Raw genomic sequence first — 16,306 nt, forward strand, 5'->3', positions numbered from 1 at the left:
GATAGGGAGAATAAGAGAGTGCTGTAACAGCAGTTCATTTGAAAACAGAGGTATAAAAAGAGAGTGGAAAAATAACAGGTTGGGAGAGTTTGGTATAATAAATTCAGATAGCTTTGTGCTTCTGCTCTTCTTTGGTTTTCCAGTGCATTACAAAGTAAACTGGGAAGTCCCTAAAAGTAACTTTGGTGCCAGTTAACTCTCAAAGTAAAAAGGGAAGAGGACAGTTTTCAGCAAGTGTTTTTTGCAGCTGGTCTTAACAGGGTTTTGATTTTAATCTGACAGGAGCAGAATTGTTTCCTCAAAACAAAAGTTATGATTGATGCTCTCTGAGGCAGAAGATTGAAAATTTCTGATTGAAAATCAGAAAATACTTTGCTAAATGCAAAAGGGGTTGAATGCCTTTGTGAAAAATAGAGGATTTTGTAAGGCATTAAAAAACAAACAAACAAAAAAACCCAAAAAACAACCTAAAGACTACTAAATACTCGAAAAAAACATAAGCCCAGCCTTCATTTCTCTTGTAAAGGCTGTCAAATAGAAGACAGGCAGTGATAACAAAAACTCAGCATACTTTTTCTGTCCAGTTGCCTCATGAGGTGTGATACATTATACCAAAGATCAGCTGTTTAAGGGGGGTTGGAACAGGGGAACTTTTAAGGTTCCTTCCAACCCAAACCATTCTATGATTATATACAACAAGCAGAGTTCAGCTCTTTTTCTACAGTTTTGGAGAATTCTTCCTTCTGCCTTATTAACTCCAGTATGGGCTCTAGATCCCCATATGGAAGGGAAAAAAATCTAAGTACACTGTAGTGTACTATAGAGTGCATAAAAGTAGTGCTAATGCTAGCAAGAAAAATAAGATCTGATGTTCAAGGAATATGTTGGTCCTAGAATATACATCCCTGTGTTTTGGTAGTTCAGTCTTTATAGAAAAAAAAGACTTTTTTACCTGTGAAATCATTTACTACTGCCTTTGTTAAGAGATTGCATGTCAGAAACAATATTTCAGAAGCTTTAATTAGGCTCCTGACTGACCTTTGAAGAGTAAAATCATTGTTCACTGGAAATATGTAAGAAAAAGTTCACTGTGATGAGGAAATGCTAAGAGGTCCTGGGAAGGCAATTGTGACAAGTAAAGCTGTCTGGGTTTTTTTATTATTTGGGGGTTTTTGGGAGTTTTTGAGGAAAAAAAGAAAAAAAAAAGACAAAACCCTCTTACTTGGAGAGGGACAAGGAGAAACAATACCTGACAGAAAACCTTTTAATACTGGAGTTAAATGATTTCCAAAATACTTGCAAGAAAATGTTAGAAGTCAGAGGTTAAACTTGGATCTCTTGCAGATCAATAAGGCAGAATAAACCTAAAGACACATGACAGGAATATTTACAGAAGGTAGCAGGGCACGTAGCAGTCTGATCTAAAATAAGGTTGGATGAACTAGAGGTTATTTGGATTGGAAAAAATAATAGTCCCAAAATTCACCTTTTCCCATTTCATTTTCTGCTGTTCTTTCTAAGGAAGGTTTTAAAATGCTGGGAAGATTTTCATGTGTCTTTAGGACAGGCAAAGAATAATCACATCAGTGTAATACAGCTTAGCTGGAAAAAGCTGTGAGTTATTATGTGGAACCTTGTTAAGTATTTTAAATTGTTTTATAAAGTCTCTTTATATTATTATCTACTGCACTTTTCTATGTATTCTGTGCACATAGCTTTATACAGTCTAATTAAGGGAACTATTTTTTGAGTGTTAAGCATATCATAGGCTGCTAGTTAAGATTCAGAGGTCTGGTTCATAGAATCTGTTTCAAAAATCTCAGCCAAGCTGCCAGATATAGATCTTTTGATGATAGAATATTTACATCTTTCTGAGACTTCTTACTGGCACAGCAATGTGATTTTCATCAATTATTCCTTTTTACAGATTGATGATACAGATGCAATGGAAGACGTACATTCTTTACTGACAGATGTTCCACCACCTTCTGGTATAGTTTAAACCTTGTTTTTCTACTTTATAGTAGAAAAGGAAAAACTGGAACTAGTTTTATTAAAAGTTATTTTTAAAAATGCCACAAGAACTGAAAATATTACTGTTTCTGAAGATTTTTGGACTGACTGACTAATTTTTAGGTTTCAAATCAATTAAAGTAGAACAGAAAACTAATTATTGCCATATATCAATCATCTTTATGCTATTTGTGGATGTATACATTTCTGTCATACCCTCCCTGATGGAACTTCTGGATGTGGAGAAGAGGTTAATGTAGTTGTCCATTATATGGAAATTGCTCTGGACATTGGGTTGTCCTTGTCCTCCTTGTTGTCATTGTGAGTTTCCCCATGTTTCTCCTGAGCAAGAAACCGTTTCCTTTCTAATAACTGGTATAAGTGTTTATAATTTTAAGTCCTGTTGAGCTCAGAACCATCCTTGTCATAGTTATCTATTATTACCACCAAATCTTTTATTCCTCATTGATAATCCATTGTCCTGCTGCAGTTGAATTTACTACCCTAAAATAAGGCCACCAGCAGTCATCTCATTTTATCCTCTTTTGCAGATAAGTTATGAATATGCTTGAAGCATAAAATCCTGAGTTACAGATATCTCTACTGTGAAAATGGAGAGTTTATTTTGTCTCTCTTTTTTAAGTCTTATAATAATTGCATTTCCTTCAATGACACTTCATTCTTTTAGTTTGGTAGGAGGTCCTTGGTGAAGGAACTTACCATGTGCTTTCTGGTGTCCCAAGCAGGCTGGTTCAGTCAGAGATCTTTTGTCTATATGCTTCTTGAGAGCTTGTGAGCCATGACTGTTCCTTAGGAAAGCCTTCTCAGCTCCTCTGCAGTGTCTTGTTTTTCCTTCTGCCCATTAACTCCCTTTTCTGGAATAGCTGCTGTGGGCCAGTAAAATAGATATCTGTTATTAGGCAAATAATTAGTAGATCCCAGTCAGTAAGAGCTCCTCACTACTTGAAGATTAAAGAACCCTCTCCTCTGGGAATGGAGCAAGTTTAAGTTAAGAGCTCAATGCCATTTAGTCAGCTGTTAGATTTTTTTTGCCTTTTCTCTTGTTTATATGAATCTTTATTTTTCATTTGCCCACTTGTCTCCTTCAGACACATCTCTAAGATGGATTCTCTGATGGAAAATAAACATGAGACTGGTTTTCCACTATTGTGGAAAGCTCTACTTACATCAGTGGTGAACACTGATGTAAAAAAAAAAGGGGACATGTTTTCTGCTCTTGTGTTATCATCTCTTCATATTTTTTCCATATCTTACTTGATTCTTTCATATAATTTCTGCTTTTGATGTTCTGAAAGAAAATCTATTAATATTTATATCTTCTTCAAGCTGCTACACAATTTCTTTTCTAGCTTATTTTTTGCTTTTATATTGGCTCTACCAGATGGGCCTCTTTTCTGCTTATTTAACTATATCTTCAGACTTTCAGCATTGCCTATTTGCTGTTTATAACTTTTCTTACTTTGCTGATTAGTTATTTTTTTTAAGTGCTGTTTATTTGCACTCAGTCTCTAGGTAGTTTCTTTACAGCATCTTTATGCTGTCTGTCAAAGGTTGGCTTTTCAGCTTTTCCTTTCACACCTTGTTAATAAATTTCCTCATTTGTACATGGTTTATCTATTAGAAATTAGGTGGAGCAGTTGTGGATTTTGGGTGTTTGCTCTCCCTTCAAGAATACTACATTTGTTTTTTGAATGTCAGTCTCATTTCTGGTGTGTTATTCAATATTCAAAACTACATGAGGGAAAATACTTGCAAAACATTAAGGTCACATGTTTCTTTAGAAGTATTTTTATATGTCAGTGTATAAAATAGACTTTCCCAAATATTTTCTTCACAGGTTTTTACAGTTGCAACACGGAAATTATGCCTGGTATAAATAACTGGACACCGGAAATTCAAGTAAGGTTATTTATTCAAAGAAAATTGAAACTTTTTGCTAATTGTGTTGAAATATGCTCTAGTAATTTAAATATCTATTCGAGAGCACTACTTTTCAAAGATAAATTAAAAGGATACCCTTAGGTTGAAAATAAAAGTAGTGTTTTGGTAAGAAAAACAGGGTATGAGAACCTGTTTTTTCAGGTTTTTTTCAGTGCTGTTGTTTAACAGAGAACCTAATACAAAAGTAATTACAGTAAATATGAACTTCAAGATTTTAGACTTCATTAAGATCTTGGCTAGATTTTGAAGCCTCTAAAACAGATTGTTGGCTATGTTACTTAGCACAAGGTACTGAGTATGATAACGTTATGCATTATTTTCCTTCTTTATGAATTTGTTTTGGTTTTAATATATTGGATAAAATATATTTCCTCATATTGGCAAAAAAAAAAATGTGTGCTTGTTTCTAATTCAGATGTTCACAGCAGTAAGAGTATCCAGATTAAGCAACATTAATCCAACAAATCAAACACTTAATAAGAACTTTAATGATCTCTGTGAGAATCTGTTGAAGGTAAGAATCTTATTTTAAATATTTTTAATTGTTCAAATGGAAGCAAAGTAAAATTATGCTATACTGAATTATGCTATACATTTTTCATAATTACTTTTTGAAATTAGACTGCAGAGTGTCTGTAATTAGTTTGTAAGTTGCTCTAGAACTAAATTCAGCCTTTTTAGTATATTAAGGATTTCCAAAGCTTTTTGAATTTTTTTTTTTTAAAGAGTCCTGGCATTCTGTCCTGACTTTTCACACATGTAATTCTTCAAGAAAAAATTAATACAGAATCACAGAGGCAAATAGGTTGGAAAAGATCCCTGAGATTTGAGTCCAACCTTTGACCACACACCATGTCAACTAGACATATGATTACACAACTTCTCCTATGAAAAGAGTTTTGATTCTTAATTTCTCTGCAATAAACCATAGATTTGTTTTTTGAGTAACACAAATATCTTGTCTTCAACAGAGCCTGTATTTTAAACTCCGATCTATGGTTCCCTGCTGTCTTTGCCATGTAAACTTCACAGTTGCTCTACCAGAGGATGAATTAGTTCAGGTGAGTGAACTGCTGCTTTTGACTTTCAGCATGTAGGCATGGCAGTCTGGGCCTTTAATTGGTGTTTGCTGCTCAGAGTGAACTGGGCTATGATTTGATTTATTTGTATGTCTGGTGAATTTGGAAGTAAAACTCAACAGTTCATTCTTTTTCTTCACTGAACGTTATGTCCTTGAGTTCACCAGTTTTGGTCCCATCTCCCTGCTCAAGCAGAATCATCCCCGGAGCACATGGCACAGGATTGTGTCCAGACAGTTCTGAAATATCCCCAGTGAGGAAGACTCCACACCCTCTCTGGGCAGCCTGTTCTATTGCACAAGAGAGAAGTTCTTCCTCATGTTCAGGTGGAACTTCCTGTGCATCACTTTCTGCCTGTTGCTGTCATTGTAATTGTCTCATTTTTTTTCCTTGCCATTTCAAGATGATGTGTTGTATTTTCATTATTTTTAGACAAAATGGTTTGGTTTTTCTTAGAAGTATAGCATCATTCTTGTTCAGTGAAACACCATTTTCTCTTACAAATACTATGATAATGAATTTCAGTGATATTTTTTAATGTCTGTTCACCAAGAAAAAGGAAAGAACTGATGAATAAATCCACAAATGTGGGACAAACACTGTCAGACATATGATCTAACAACAGACCTTACTATTACCTTTTAGGCTCTGCTGTTGAGGGTTTTAATGGGTATGCTCAGATGATTTTTTTTCCCCCCTGTATTCTGTTTCTGTGCAAAAAGCTGCTTGTTTTCAAAATTATTTTTGCAGACTGCACAAGATATTAAGTTACCTAATAGGCTATTTTTGATTTGCAGATTGCAGTCACAGCTGTTGCAATTACATATGACAAAAACCAAGCGTTACAAGCCAACAAAGCCCCTACAGAAAAGTCCCAACAAAGAGGTAAATATTGTGAGGCATATAAAGAAAAGAGATAGTATTTTTCTTTCTTTTTTTTCCCCCCAGTACTTAATGAGTCTGCATTTTAATTTCAGTTACATATAAGTAGTTTTACAGGGAGGTTCTTTCAAAACATAGAGGGTTTTTTAGAGTTCATGTATGTACCTCCAGCAGGATGACTTATCAACTATTAGATATTTGCTTTACTTACAGTAACACAAAGATAAAATTTGGTATTTCCTTATTCCATCTACCATATTTCTTGGATTAATTTTAACTAAAGAATCAGTGTAACATTTCCATTGTATTTTGAAACATGTGGTGTAAGTCATCAGAGAATATTTGTTCTTATAGGCACCAAATTTTGCCCTTACTTCAAGAAAGTAGAAAATAAATTATTCATAATACTTAAAGAAAAAAACCTTCTGAAAACCCTTAAGCAGGTCAGTAATGGTTTTGGAGATCAGTGAAGCATATGGAATATGGAGGGAGTAGAAGAGACTACTATAATCTGCATATGTCATCTTGCTAATGAAGCACCATCTTATGCTAGAAATGTATATATGCAATCTGGAAATGGGAATTCAGACAAAATTTTAAAGATGCTAGATTCTGAGGAATGGAATTAGGTAGTGGACAGAGCCATATGCTTCTAAAACATTAGTTATAGCTGACTTCTTCAGCATATTGTTTTCTTTCATGTGAAATAAATCCAAATGTTAATTTTTACTGTAATGTTTAGCTGACATATATCCAACTGCAGAATCAAAACTAAGATGCATGAATTGACTTGGTATTTTTTCCTAAAAATACTAAATCAAATCCTGTTCAATGGAACACAGGTTCTGTTCAGTGTTGCAGCTGGATTTATTGTCAGACACCTAACTGTCCCTACAGAACTGCATAACTATTTGCATATGCTGAAAAAATCTGTTCCAGTCAGACCTGACTAAATTGAATCTGCTAATTATTAGTTGCAAATCTTATTTTGGGGGTTAATTATCAATTGGGAATATTTTCATTGTTGAAGCATCTACAGATAATGAAGAACAGCTACAATTTCCATTGGAACTTTGCTCTGATCCGCTTGCTTCTCAACCATTCTCTCCAGCTAAAGGTCAGTTAAGTGGAGGAATGTTAAACTATTGTTTTTAATTGATTTTTGGGTTCTGATCTTTCATGATTGCTATGGCTTTAAAATAGCTGTACTTTCACATGCTTTAAATATTCTTTGCTACCTAAGCATAATGGGTATATTTACTTTTGAAGTCAAATTTTTTGACTCGAATAGGATGGGTTGGCTAATAATTCTATTGGGTTTTTTATAGATTTCCTGTAGCAGTTCTATCTTTCCACTTAGGGTATTGAAAATGCTACAAACCACTGGGTGTTTGCTGTCTTTTGACTTAGTTATAAATTACCTAATAATTAGGCTTGCTGCATACTGCTTTGCTTCTGTAAATGGCCCATGGAAAGTACATCTGTCTTCTCTGCCTCCGATAATTAATGTGATTGTTTTCATGGTGGGGAATACTTTATTTAGCAAGTACTGGTTGCATGCTGATTTTTTTTTTTTTTTTTAAGTGAAAGGAGCCTAAACTTGTATAGTTAATAATTTGTACAGTGCAGCACACTTCAGCTGTTAAACAGCTGCTTTGTTTTACCTGAGATAGAGCAACATTTCAAGAACGGTTGTCACAGTTTTTTTTACAGCTGCATGAAAAATCAGGTGGTCATTCACTGAAATCAGCCATATTTACTTCCTTCTCCACTGTTGGATTGTCTACTCACCAAAATAGCTCCTAAAAGGAAATTTAGTATCTGTGAATTACTGTAAATCTTTTTTTACTAAGATGTTCAAGAGCTCCTTTTCTTTGCCCATTACATCAGTTGTATAAAGAAAGGTACCTGTCACATTTACATGTACTTTCAGAGGTCATATTAATTTCAGCAATAATATTCTCGTTGCTTTGCAATTTTTTTAAGGCATTTGCATGGGCTTAGCTTTTAATTGGTCACATTGTGATACTGTTGACCTTTTATTTTCAAAAAGAGGAGCTATCCAGAAATATCCAGACACTGGAGAGTATCTGTCCCTGTTAGTGAACTGTGTTACCTGTGTACTGGGCACTGACCAGTGGAGGGCAGCCTGTTTCCATGTATCCCTTTTCCTGATGTTCTTCACATTCCATATCGTGCTGTACACAGCCTTAGAGCTTTTCAGCTGGATAACTATTCCATCTGTCATTTCTTCACATCTAGAGTCGAGCTTTCATTATAGTTACATTTACTTAGCAGCTTATTTAATATATTGCTACTTTTCTGTGGGATTGTTATTTTAGAAATATTTGTGTACAACCTTATACAATAATGAATTTTAATAAATAATCATATTAAAATTACAAGATAGATTTGGTAAAGTTAATTGTTTATAGTAATTCTGTCCCTATCAAAGCACATAGGATACTATATAGACGGGGTGGTTTTTTATTTTGTACTGTAATTTTTTTTATAAGAATCACAGAATTGTTTGGGTTGGAAGGGACCTTAAGGCTCATCCAGTTCCAACCCCCTGCCATGGGCAGGGACACCTTTCACTAGACCAGGTTGCTCAGAGCCTCATCTAACCTGGGCTTGAACACTTCCAGGGATGGGGCAACCACAACTTCTCTGGGCAACCTGTACCAGTGTCTCACTGCTCTCACAGGAAAGATTTTTTCCTAATATCTAATCTAAACCTACTCTATTCCAGTTTGAAGCCATTTGCCCTTGTCCTGTCATTGCATGCCCTTGTAAATAGTCTCTCTCTATCTTTCTTGAAAGCTGCTGTCCTGTACTGTGTGACTCTGCTTAATATATTCTCTGAATGGACTTAATTTTGTCTTATTAGAAACCTTGGAGGGTGCAAGCTCCCACACAGGTATTCCTGCTGCTCAGAGAGGTGAGTTTACTTTATTTAGCTGTATGCCAGCACGGAAAGAGCATTCTTGGGATATTGGTATACTCTTTTTGGATGTGTCTTAATCCAGGAAGCGTTTACTAGTTAACTGAGAATGCATGCTCTGGTGTGGCTTAATGATATCGTAATATTTTGATGTGTTTTTTAATGACAAAAGTCAGATTTGTTAATAATAAGTGTCCCTCTGTCAGATATATTGAATACCACTTTATCTGACAGAAAATGATTTCCCTGAAAGAGCTGTTTTGCTTGTCTTAATTTGAAGTTAGCATGTGTTCCTTCCGTTTCTTCAGGGTAATGAAGAAACGGTGTTTGCAAACCCTTTTTTTTTTTTAAAGATATGCAAACACTCCTGCAACTAATACCAAAAAGTCATAGCAGAAACAACTCTTACTTCTTATTGTAATGATAATGGGAGGGGGTGTTGGAGGGAGGATGTTGGGGCAAGAAGACAGCGTTTTGTAAGAATTCATTTGTGTTTAAAACCGAGGTGTTGTTTCAGCTTGTGACTCTTATCCTCATCACCAAAGCTTTTTTTTCAGTCTGTAGGTTAGTTATTGATAAAGACAGTTGGGAAGTTTAAATTATGACCAGCAGCTCTTTGTGAGGAAAAGAACAGCAATGAAAATTGAAATTAAAAAAGGCTTAAAATAAAGTTAAAGAAGCCAGAACTTAATACCTAAACTGAGATTAAAAAAAACCTAATCTAACATAAGTCGTTAATGACTGTATTTGCATGTTTTTTCAGTGATGAAGTCCCAGTCAGGCAGTTGGTTCAGAGCTGGGACATCACCAGAAATCGGTATACTGGTTTGGACAAGTCCAAACCTCTACTGTAACTTTTCCTTTAAACAGACCTGAAAAGGGATGGTTGTTCTCTCTCAGTAATTGCTTCCTCAAAAGGAGCATTGAGATGAGCAAGAGACATCATCCATATTTTTTTTCTGTTTTTTTTTTTCTTTTGTTTTTCTGTCTGTGTTTTCAGCAACGTCAGTTGATTACAGTTCCTTTGCAGACAGATGCAACAACTGGATAGAGCTCATTAAACTGAAAGCTCAGACCATAAGGCGCGGATCAATTAAGACAAGTAGGCGGCTGTTTCTACCACGTTATGATAATCTGAGACATATCTCTGATTTCCCAGTGGTGACTAGTGGAGTTCCCTGCCCAGCAGTAGCATTGCAGATCGCGTGTAGAATGAATTCTGAGTGTGAAAACTGCCGACATTGTTGACGTCTCTGTAAGCTCCCGTAGGGTTTATGAACCAGTAGCATAAAAAGCCAAATCTAGCATTTCTGTTCACTTAGTTAAAATTAGCTCTCGATAAATGTGTACGCCTACTAATTGTGTAACATACACTGCATGGATGTAGGTGTATGTATGGTCTTGGAAAATTTGGGGTGAGAAACAGGAAGCAATCACCAAGGTGACAGTCAAGGCAATGGTCACTAAATTAGCAAGTGGTGAGTTGTTTTTTAGTAGTTCTTTGGCCACAGGTCTGACTATCTTGCTTAAATTAGCAGAGATTAATACCTGTTTTAATGGAAAATGCTGCACTGGGGAAACACAACAACTTTCACACTTCCTGTAATTTGTTCCTCCAGCAGAATACGTATTTCAAAATGTTGGCACTTTTTTCTTTACCTTCACTTTATAACTGATTGTTGTACGTGCAGCTGCTCGCCTCAATGTTTTCCTTTGCAGGAATGCCACTCTCCCAAATAAATGCCATTTCAGCTTTTTGTCTCCTTTTGCATGCTTTGCATGATGATTTTCCTTTCTCACGTGGTATGGCTGAGCATCACAGGCAGCTGAATGTTGTCACCAAGCTATTTGGAAACCATAAAGAAGAGTTTTTTGTGTTTTGGGCAGCGGTGGTCGATCCTGATAGTTACTTTCTCCTGTTTTTTTCCCCATCTTTTCAGCTGCTTCACTTGATAAAGCAAGTCCACTGGCTGAGGGATACTTACGGCACCGTTCTGTTCCGTCGTGCACCAATTCCACCGTCTCAGTTGTTAAGATGACACCTCTTTCTTTTCTACCTGGGGCTAAAATAACCAAATACCTTGGGATAATCAACATGTTTTTTATACGAGAAACCACTTCTTTGCGTGAGGTGAGCTGTGTGCCCAGGGATTAGCATTTTTTTGTTAATTGTAATAATCGAAGTGAAGAGTTTTGAGTTGGAGTATGGCACAGCCAGGGAGCAGGATTTGTGTCACTTGAGGGCACGTGCTGAGTGGGGAGTAAGTTCCATTGCACTGTTCTTGTTGGAGAACACACAGAGCTGCTTCATGTTTGGCAACGTTAGGAAAGGGTTACTAACCATTGCCATTGCTGTTCAGTTGGATATAATACTAAACCAATGAGTTCCTAGACAGAACTGTATGGAAAAAATGGATCTTTTGACCAAAGTGATAGTTGGGATCATTTGAACCCAAACCAGAGATTAAGTTAAATGCTAAAAGAAATAAATTCATAGAATCACAGAATGGCCTGGGTTGGAAGGGACCTTAAAGATCATCTAGTTCCAAACCCCTACCACCAGACCAAATCATCCATTCTTCTCTCTTTTAGCAAGCTCAATGATTAACTTTCACAGCGTACTTGGATTTTAAAATTCTTTGGTTAACACAAGGTTACTCATGTTGTAGGTAACTGTTGTGCTGATTTTTACCATTGCACTCCATGCATTCTCTGTAAAAAACCTCTGTGTGATGAATGTCAAAAAGTATGCCATGGAGTCTATAACCACACAACCAGGTTACAGGTGTAGCCAGTGATACTCAAACAGTGATCTCCAGTCTGGGTCTGGAAAACAAATAATCCTCTGAGGATGCCAAAATGCAAGCCATGTTCCTTATCATTTTCATGTCCTTTGGGGGAAGTAGCTGCATCTTTCTGCTTTTGGCCACAAGTACCTCTTGCCTGGTTTGTCAGTGCTGAAGGGAGTGCTGTTTCTTAATGATTACACATGGATAAAATCAGAGAGCAGATGCTAATAAAGCTGATCAGCCTTCATGAGAAGGAGCTGTGAGCTCTCTAGAGAAATTTTGGTCAGACAAACTTTTGTTTGGATTTTGCAAGTTACGGCCCCTTTTAACTTGGGAAATGTATGTGTGAAAAGGACAGTATTTTCAAAAGGTTGTATGGTCAGAGCAGGGAAATGGTTATGTGACGTTTCTATATGAAGTGCAGCTTCTGTAGATACAAGTTCAGTAGCTGATAAGCAGCTTTGGTAACTGTGATACCAGATCCCAACACAGATGGGTTGCTCAAGAATTTGATTCAGCTCCTCCATGAAGTTGGGACAGTTGTACAGTCTCTGGGATACTGTCAGTGTGCTGTTTCCAGCACCCAGGGCAGCTCATTTAAATTGCTTCAGCTACACAGGCTGTGGTACAAACTATTCGTAACACTGGTTGCACAGTATTGCCCTGAGGCTGTAACAGAGTCAGAACAGAGCACTTGTTATATCCAACTCCAGCAATGTGTTTCAGGTTCCACAGGAAGGTAATTAGCAGCATTTCTGTTGTTATTGCTTACAGAATATTGAGGCCCTGTGAATGCTTTCATAGGCTGAAATGTGTACCAGAATCAAAAATGAATGATAATTTAAAGTCTGATTGATCCAATAATTTTAGGTTTTGCTGTTTACAGGTGGGTATTTTTAATCTTTTTGTTACTTGCTGTCATTAAACTTTGTATTAGGCTCGTAATGTATTTTTTACCCTATCGGTCGCTGTAACTGTTAAAAAATTAGAAAAAATCAAAATTTCATGAGAACGATAAACTTGCATTGAATTTTGATTTTTGTCTGCAGTTGACTTCATTCCTGCTTTATGCTAGGATTGATAAAGTTATACTTGCCCTTTTGCTTATAAATGTTCATCCAGAATATGTTTTTTTAATGTCTTTATGAATCTGTTCAAGGTAGATTATACTTCTTCCAGTAGATATGAGTACAGCCCATATAAGTTCAGCTTAGTTCAATCTCCTCTTCTGCCTGCCTCTTTCATTTTCACCAGAGACACACACACACATGTGGGAAGTCTTGGTGGTCTTGCCTTTCATTTTGAAATTTTACAGATATTTTGAACCAATAGTGAGCTCTGTTTGATCAGTTCATTTTCGTAATTTTTTTTTCTGTGGATTTTTATTTTTTTGGTTGGTTACCTGGTTGGTGTATGTCTTTCCTAACTGTGTAGTTGTTCACATTCTTTCATAAGGGTTATCTAGGAAAGTCCATACTTTGTTGTTTTTCTTCTCCTTTCACTTTAAATTTTCTTTCATTTTAAATTATTCAACTTGGCACCAAAGAAGTAAAAATTCCCCACAAGCACCATCAAGTCAAAAAAATTAATGAAATGGGATGGCTAGAAGTTCCTTTGGGCTTCAAGGAGGAAAATAAAATAAATAAATAGCTTGAATAGCTCAAGTCTCTGCTCTGTCCCTTGCTTACTTTTTATTTTGAAGGATCATTTCTTTACTGAGTGTTGAGAACTAATGACAGTCATTAACATACATGAAGTTGGAGTGATCAGAGGTAATGGCCACTCCTTACTGGTAATTTCCAGTAAGTCTAAATCTTTTTAATCCTCAGTATGAATTATTCTTTATTTGATTTCCAGTTATCAAAAAAAAAAAAAAGGCAGTATCCTTCCTGATGAAAGAATAAAGTTGTTATTGAACTGTCATTGGAATGTTAAATGTTCCTGCAGAGGTGTAGGAATGTCTGAAAAGCATGAGTATATGTAATATACTGACTGCAGAGAATGAGTCACAAATGAATAACCTACTTGTCATGCTTTTCCTCAGACAGTAAGTTCATAGAATCACAGAATGGTTTGGATTTGGTTGGATACTAAAGATCATTTAGTTTCAACCCCCTGGCCTGGGCAGGGAGACCTTCCACTAGACCAGGTTTCTCAAAGCCACATCCAACCAGGGATGGGGCACCCACACCTTCTCTGGGATGAATTTCTTCCTAATATCTGATCTACTCTTTGTCAGAGTGTGAAGCTATTCCCCCTTGTCCTGTCACTCCAGGCTCTTTTAAATAGTTCTCTCCATCTGATCTTTAACTGTGACCAGCTAAACAGTGAATAGCTTTTAACTTCTCTGCAATACACCATTTAGGATGCACTGAAATATTCAGCTTATAAATATTTAAGAAAAGTATTCAGCATCTTGTATCTAGACCTAACATAACATGTAATATATTTTTTTTCCATTTTAGGAGGGTGGTGTCAGTGGTTTTCTCCATGCTTTTATTGCTGAAGTGTTTGCAATGGTGAGAGCTCACGTTGCAGCTCTAGGGGGGAATGCAGTTGTCTCCTACATAATGAAGCAGTGTGTTTTCATGGAGAATCCAAACAAAAATCAGGTAAATTATGATGTGAAGTAACAGTGCTGTTGTGATTAGTATGATACAAATACACATTTGATGTATTTAAAAACCAGCAGCTCTGGAGAGCCGTGTCTGTATAACACTTCTGGATATCTTGTGATAATGTTTGAAGAAGCCAAGAGACTTCCCGAACACCTGCCTTAACACAAAATTAGGAATATGGGTAAAAATACTGAGTTTACTAGAATGAAGTAAATTGCAGGAAATTGTTGTACAGTAGTGCTGAACTTACTTAGTTTTCCTGATGTTGCAGTGCAGGATTTCCATCCAAACTCCCTGTAAAAATACCTGGAGTTGCTGATATAAAATGCTTTATTTTGTGCATAAAGGGACAAAGCCTTATTAGTAACGACTAACAATTGAATACAATTGTTTTGGCAAATGGAATATGTTCAAAACAGTAGTAAAAGCAAGTACAGCTACCCAGATATTTCATTTGTGGTGTCTTACAAGACTCTGTCTGCGTGTTTGATAGCACACAAGTGAGTGAATATAAAAGAAAACATGGCACAGATTGGTTCACTAATGAATTCTAATGATTTGTCTTTCTCCTGATCCCCATTGACTTTTCTGTGTATTTATATCTAGCAGATATAAGTAAACATAAAATAGTTTAATAGTTTGGTAACTGAGTATTGTCTTTTTTCCCAGGCTCAGTGTTTAATAAATGTCAGTGGCGACGCCGTCATATTTGTCCGTGAGTCTGAGCTGGAAATGTTACCAGCACAGCCTTCTACGGCTGTTCCTCAGCCCACAAGTTCTGCAGGAGATGTCACAACATGAAGACAGAAAAAGTGGAATAGTCTCTGCCAAATATGAAGATTATTTAAAGTGTGGGAATGTTTAGGTTTGCATCTTCAAAATCAGTCTCCGTAACATTCATAGCCAAAATCCAAGACAATCACTTTTTTTTTTTTTGTTGTGGTTTAACTTTATGTAAGAGTCAGGGCAGGGTACTGGCAGGTGTGCACTGGTTCCTTTGTTACAATTCCAGGCTGCAGTGAAATCTAGGGAGCAGGTGAAACACTGATAGGAGAGTGTGGATTAGAATAGCAGGCATCACATGGAACTGTGGAATTAAGGAAAAATTCTGTTGTATTTTTGAGCTGTTCAACAGGACCACAGTAAGTTGTAATTCAGAACCACTTCTGAAGTTGGGTGTCATATGAGCTGACTTTCAGGTCAAGGTGGGAAGGAGGTGATTGTGTTAGCAGCCTTTGTCCAAGGACCAAGAGATTTGTATCCAGGCCAAGAAAATGCAGGCTGGAGCCTGAATTTCCCTTAGACTGTAGAATGTGAAGAGGAAAAAGCAGCACCAAAAAGTCACAGTTTAAATTTCTGCACACTAAAACTATTTTTTCTTTTTTCTTTTGTTTTTCTTTTTTTCTTTAATGTTGGGGGTTTTTGTTTTGTTTTTATTTCTATGGACTGTTTGTGAACTGCTGGCTTATTTTTTTTATAATCGTTACTATACAGCAGATGTTTGGGGATGGTATTTGAGAGAGTTTTTATGTTGTTTTTGGTTTGGTTTGGTTTTTTGCTTTTGTTTTGGTTTGGTTTGTTTGGGGTTTTTCTTTGTTTGTTGTTTGTTTGGGGTTTTTGGTTTTTGTTTTCATTTTTTGGTTTTTGGGTTTTTTGGGTTTTTTTGTTCTTTGTTTTTAAAAAGCTGCTAGACCACAGTGCAGTGTTCCTGGGCATGCCTATCACGGGGGGGGAAAAAAAAGAACAAAAAGTTCCAAAGTGTGTTTGGTACTATTAAATGATGTTCACTTCAATATTGACAAAACAAGTCTTTCTGTTATTTAGGGTTTTGTGGAAGAATTGTCCTGAGGTTCGTTTTCTTAAGGCATGAATGATCTCTTGCAAGGATGACATAAACTGTCCCCCAAAAGTCAGTTGTGCAGAGGTTATTCTGCAGCTTCCTTCCCATTAAACATGTGGGAAATGCCTGGCTGATTGGAGATTGATTTATGTCTGTGACACTGGTTTCTGCAGGTTGGT

The 16,306-nt window shown here is 36.4% G+C and overlaps 1 protein-coding gene across 17 annotated transcripts in view; it reads left to right on the top strand.

Moving 5' to 3' along the window:
* Positions 1-15,885, top strand: part of C2CD5 (C2 calcium dependent domain containing 5) — a 65,533-nt gene extending 49,648 nt beyond the window's left edge. For 14 of the 17 annotated variants that reach the window (XM_027726555.2, XM_039383146.1, XM_027726558.2 and 11 more), the window contains 11 exons: positions 1,928-1,991; positions 3,872-3,933; positions 4,391-4,489; positions 4,947-5,036; positions 5,852-5,939; positions 6,967-7,053; positions 8,827-8,877; positions 9,881-9,982; positions 10,821-11,011; positions 14,135-14,281; positions 14,957-15,885. In XM_027726555.2, the coding sequence (XP_027582356.1) occupies positions 1,928-1,991; positions 3,872-3,933; positions 4,391-4,489; positions 4,947-5,036; positions 5,852-5,939; positions 6,967-7,053; positions 8,827-8,877; positions 9,881-9,982; positions 10,821-11,011; positions 14,135-14,281; positions 14,957-15,088 (1,113 nt within the window). In that variant the 3' untranslated portion in view covers positions 15,089-15,885. Of the gene's footprint in view, positions 1-1,927; positions 1,992-3,871; positions 3,934-4,390; positions 4,490-4,946; positions 5,037-5,851; positions 5,940-6,966; positions 7,054-8,826; positions 8,878-9,643; positions 9,781-9,880; positions 9,983-10,820; positions 11,012-14,134; positions 14,282-14,956 lie in introns of those variants that run through there. The other 3 variants (XM_039383147.1, XM_027726559.2, XM_039383148.1) reach the window with 2 other exon arrangements.
* Positions 15,886-16,306: the final 421 nt, after the last annotated feature.

The sequence above is a fragment of the Pipra filicauda genome, unplaced genomic scaffold, assembly GCF_003945595.2.
Source record: "Pipra filicauda isolate LSUMZ 115617 unplaced genomic scaffold, ASM394559v2 scaffold2_size9829703_pilon, whole genome shotgun sequence".
NCBI lineage: Eukaryota > Metazoa > Chordata > Aves > Passeriformes > Pipridae > Pipra > Pipra filicauda.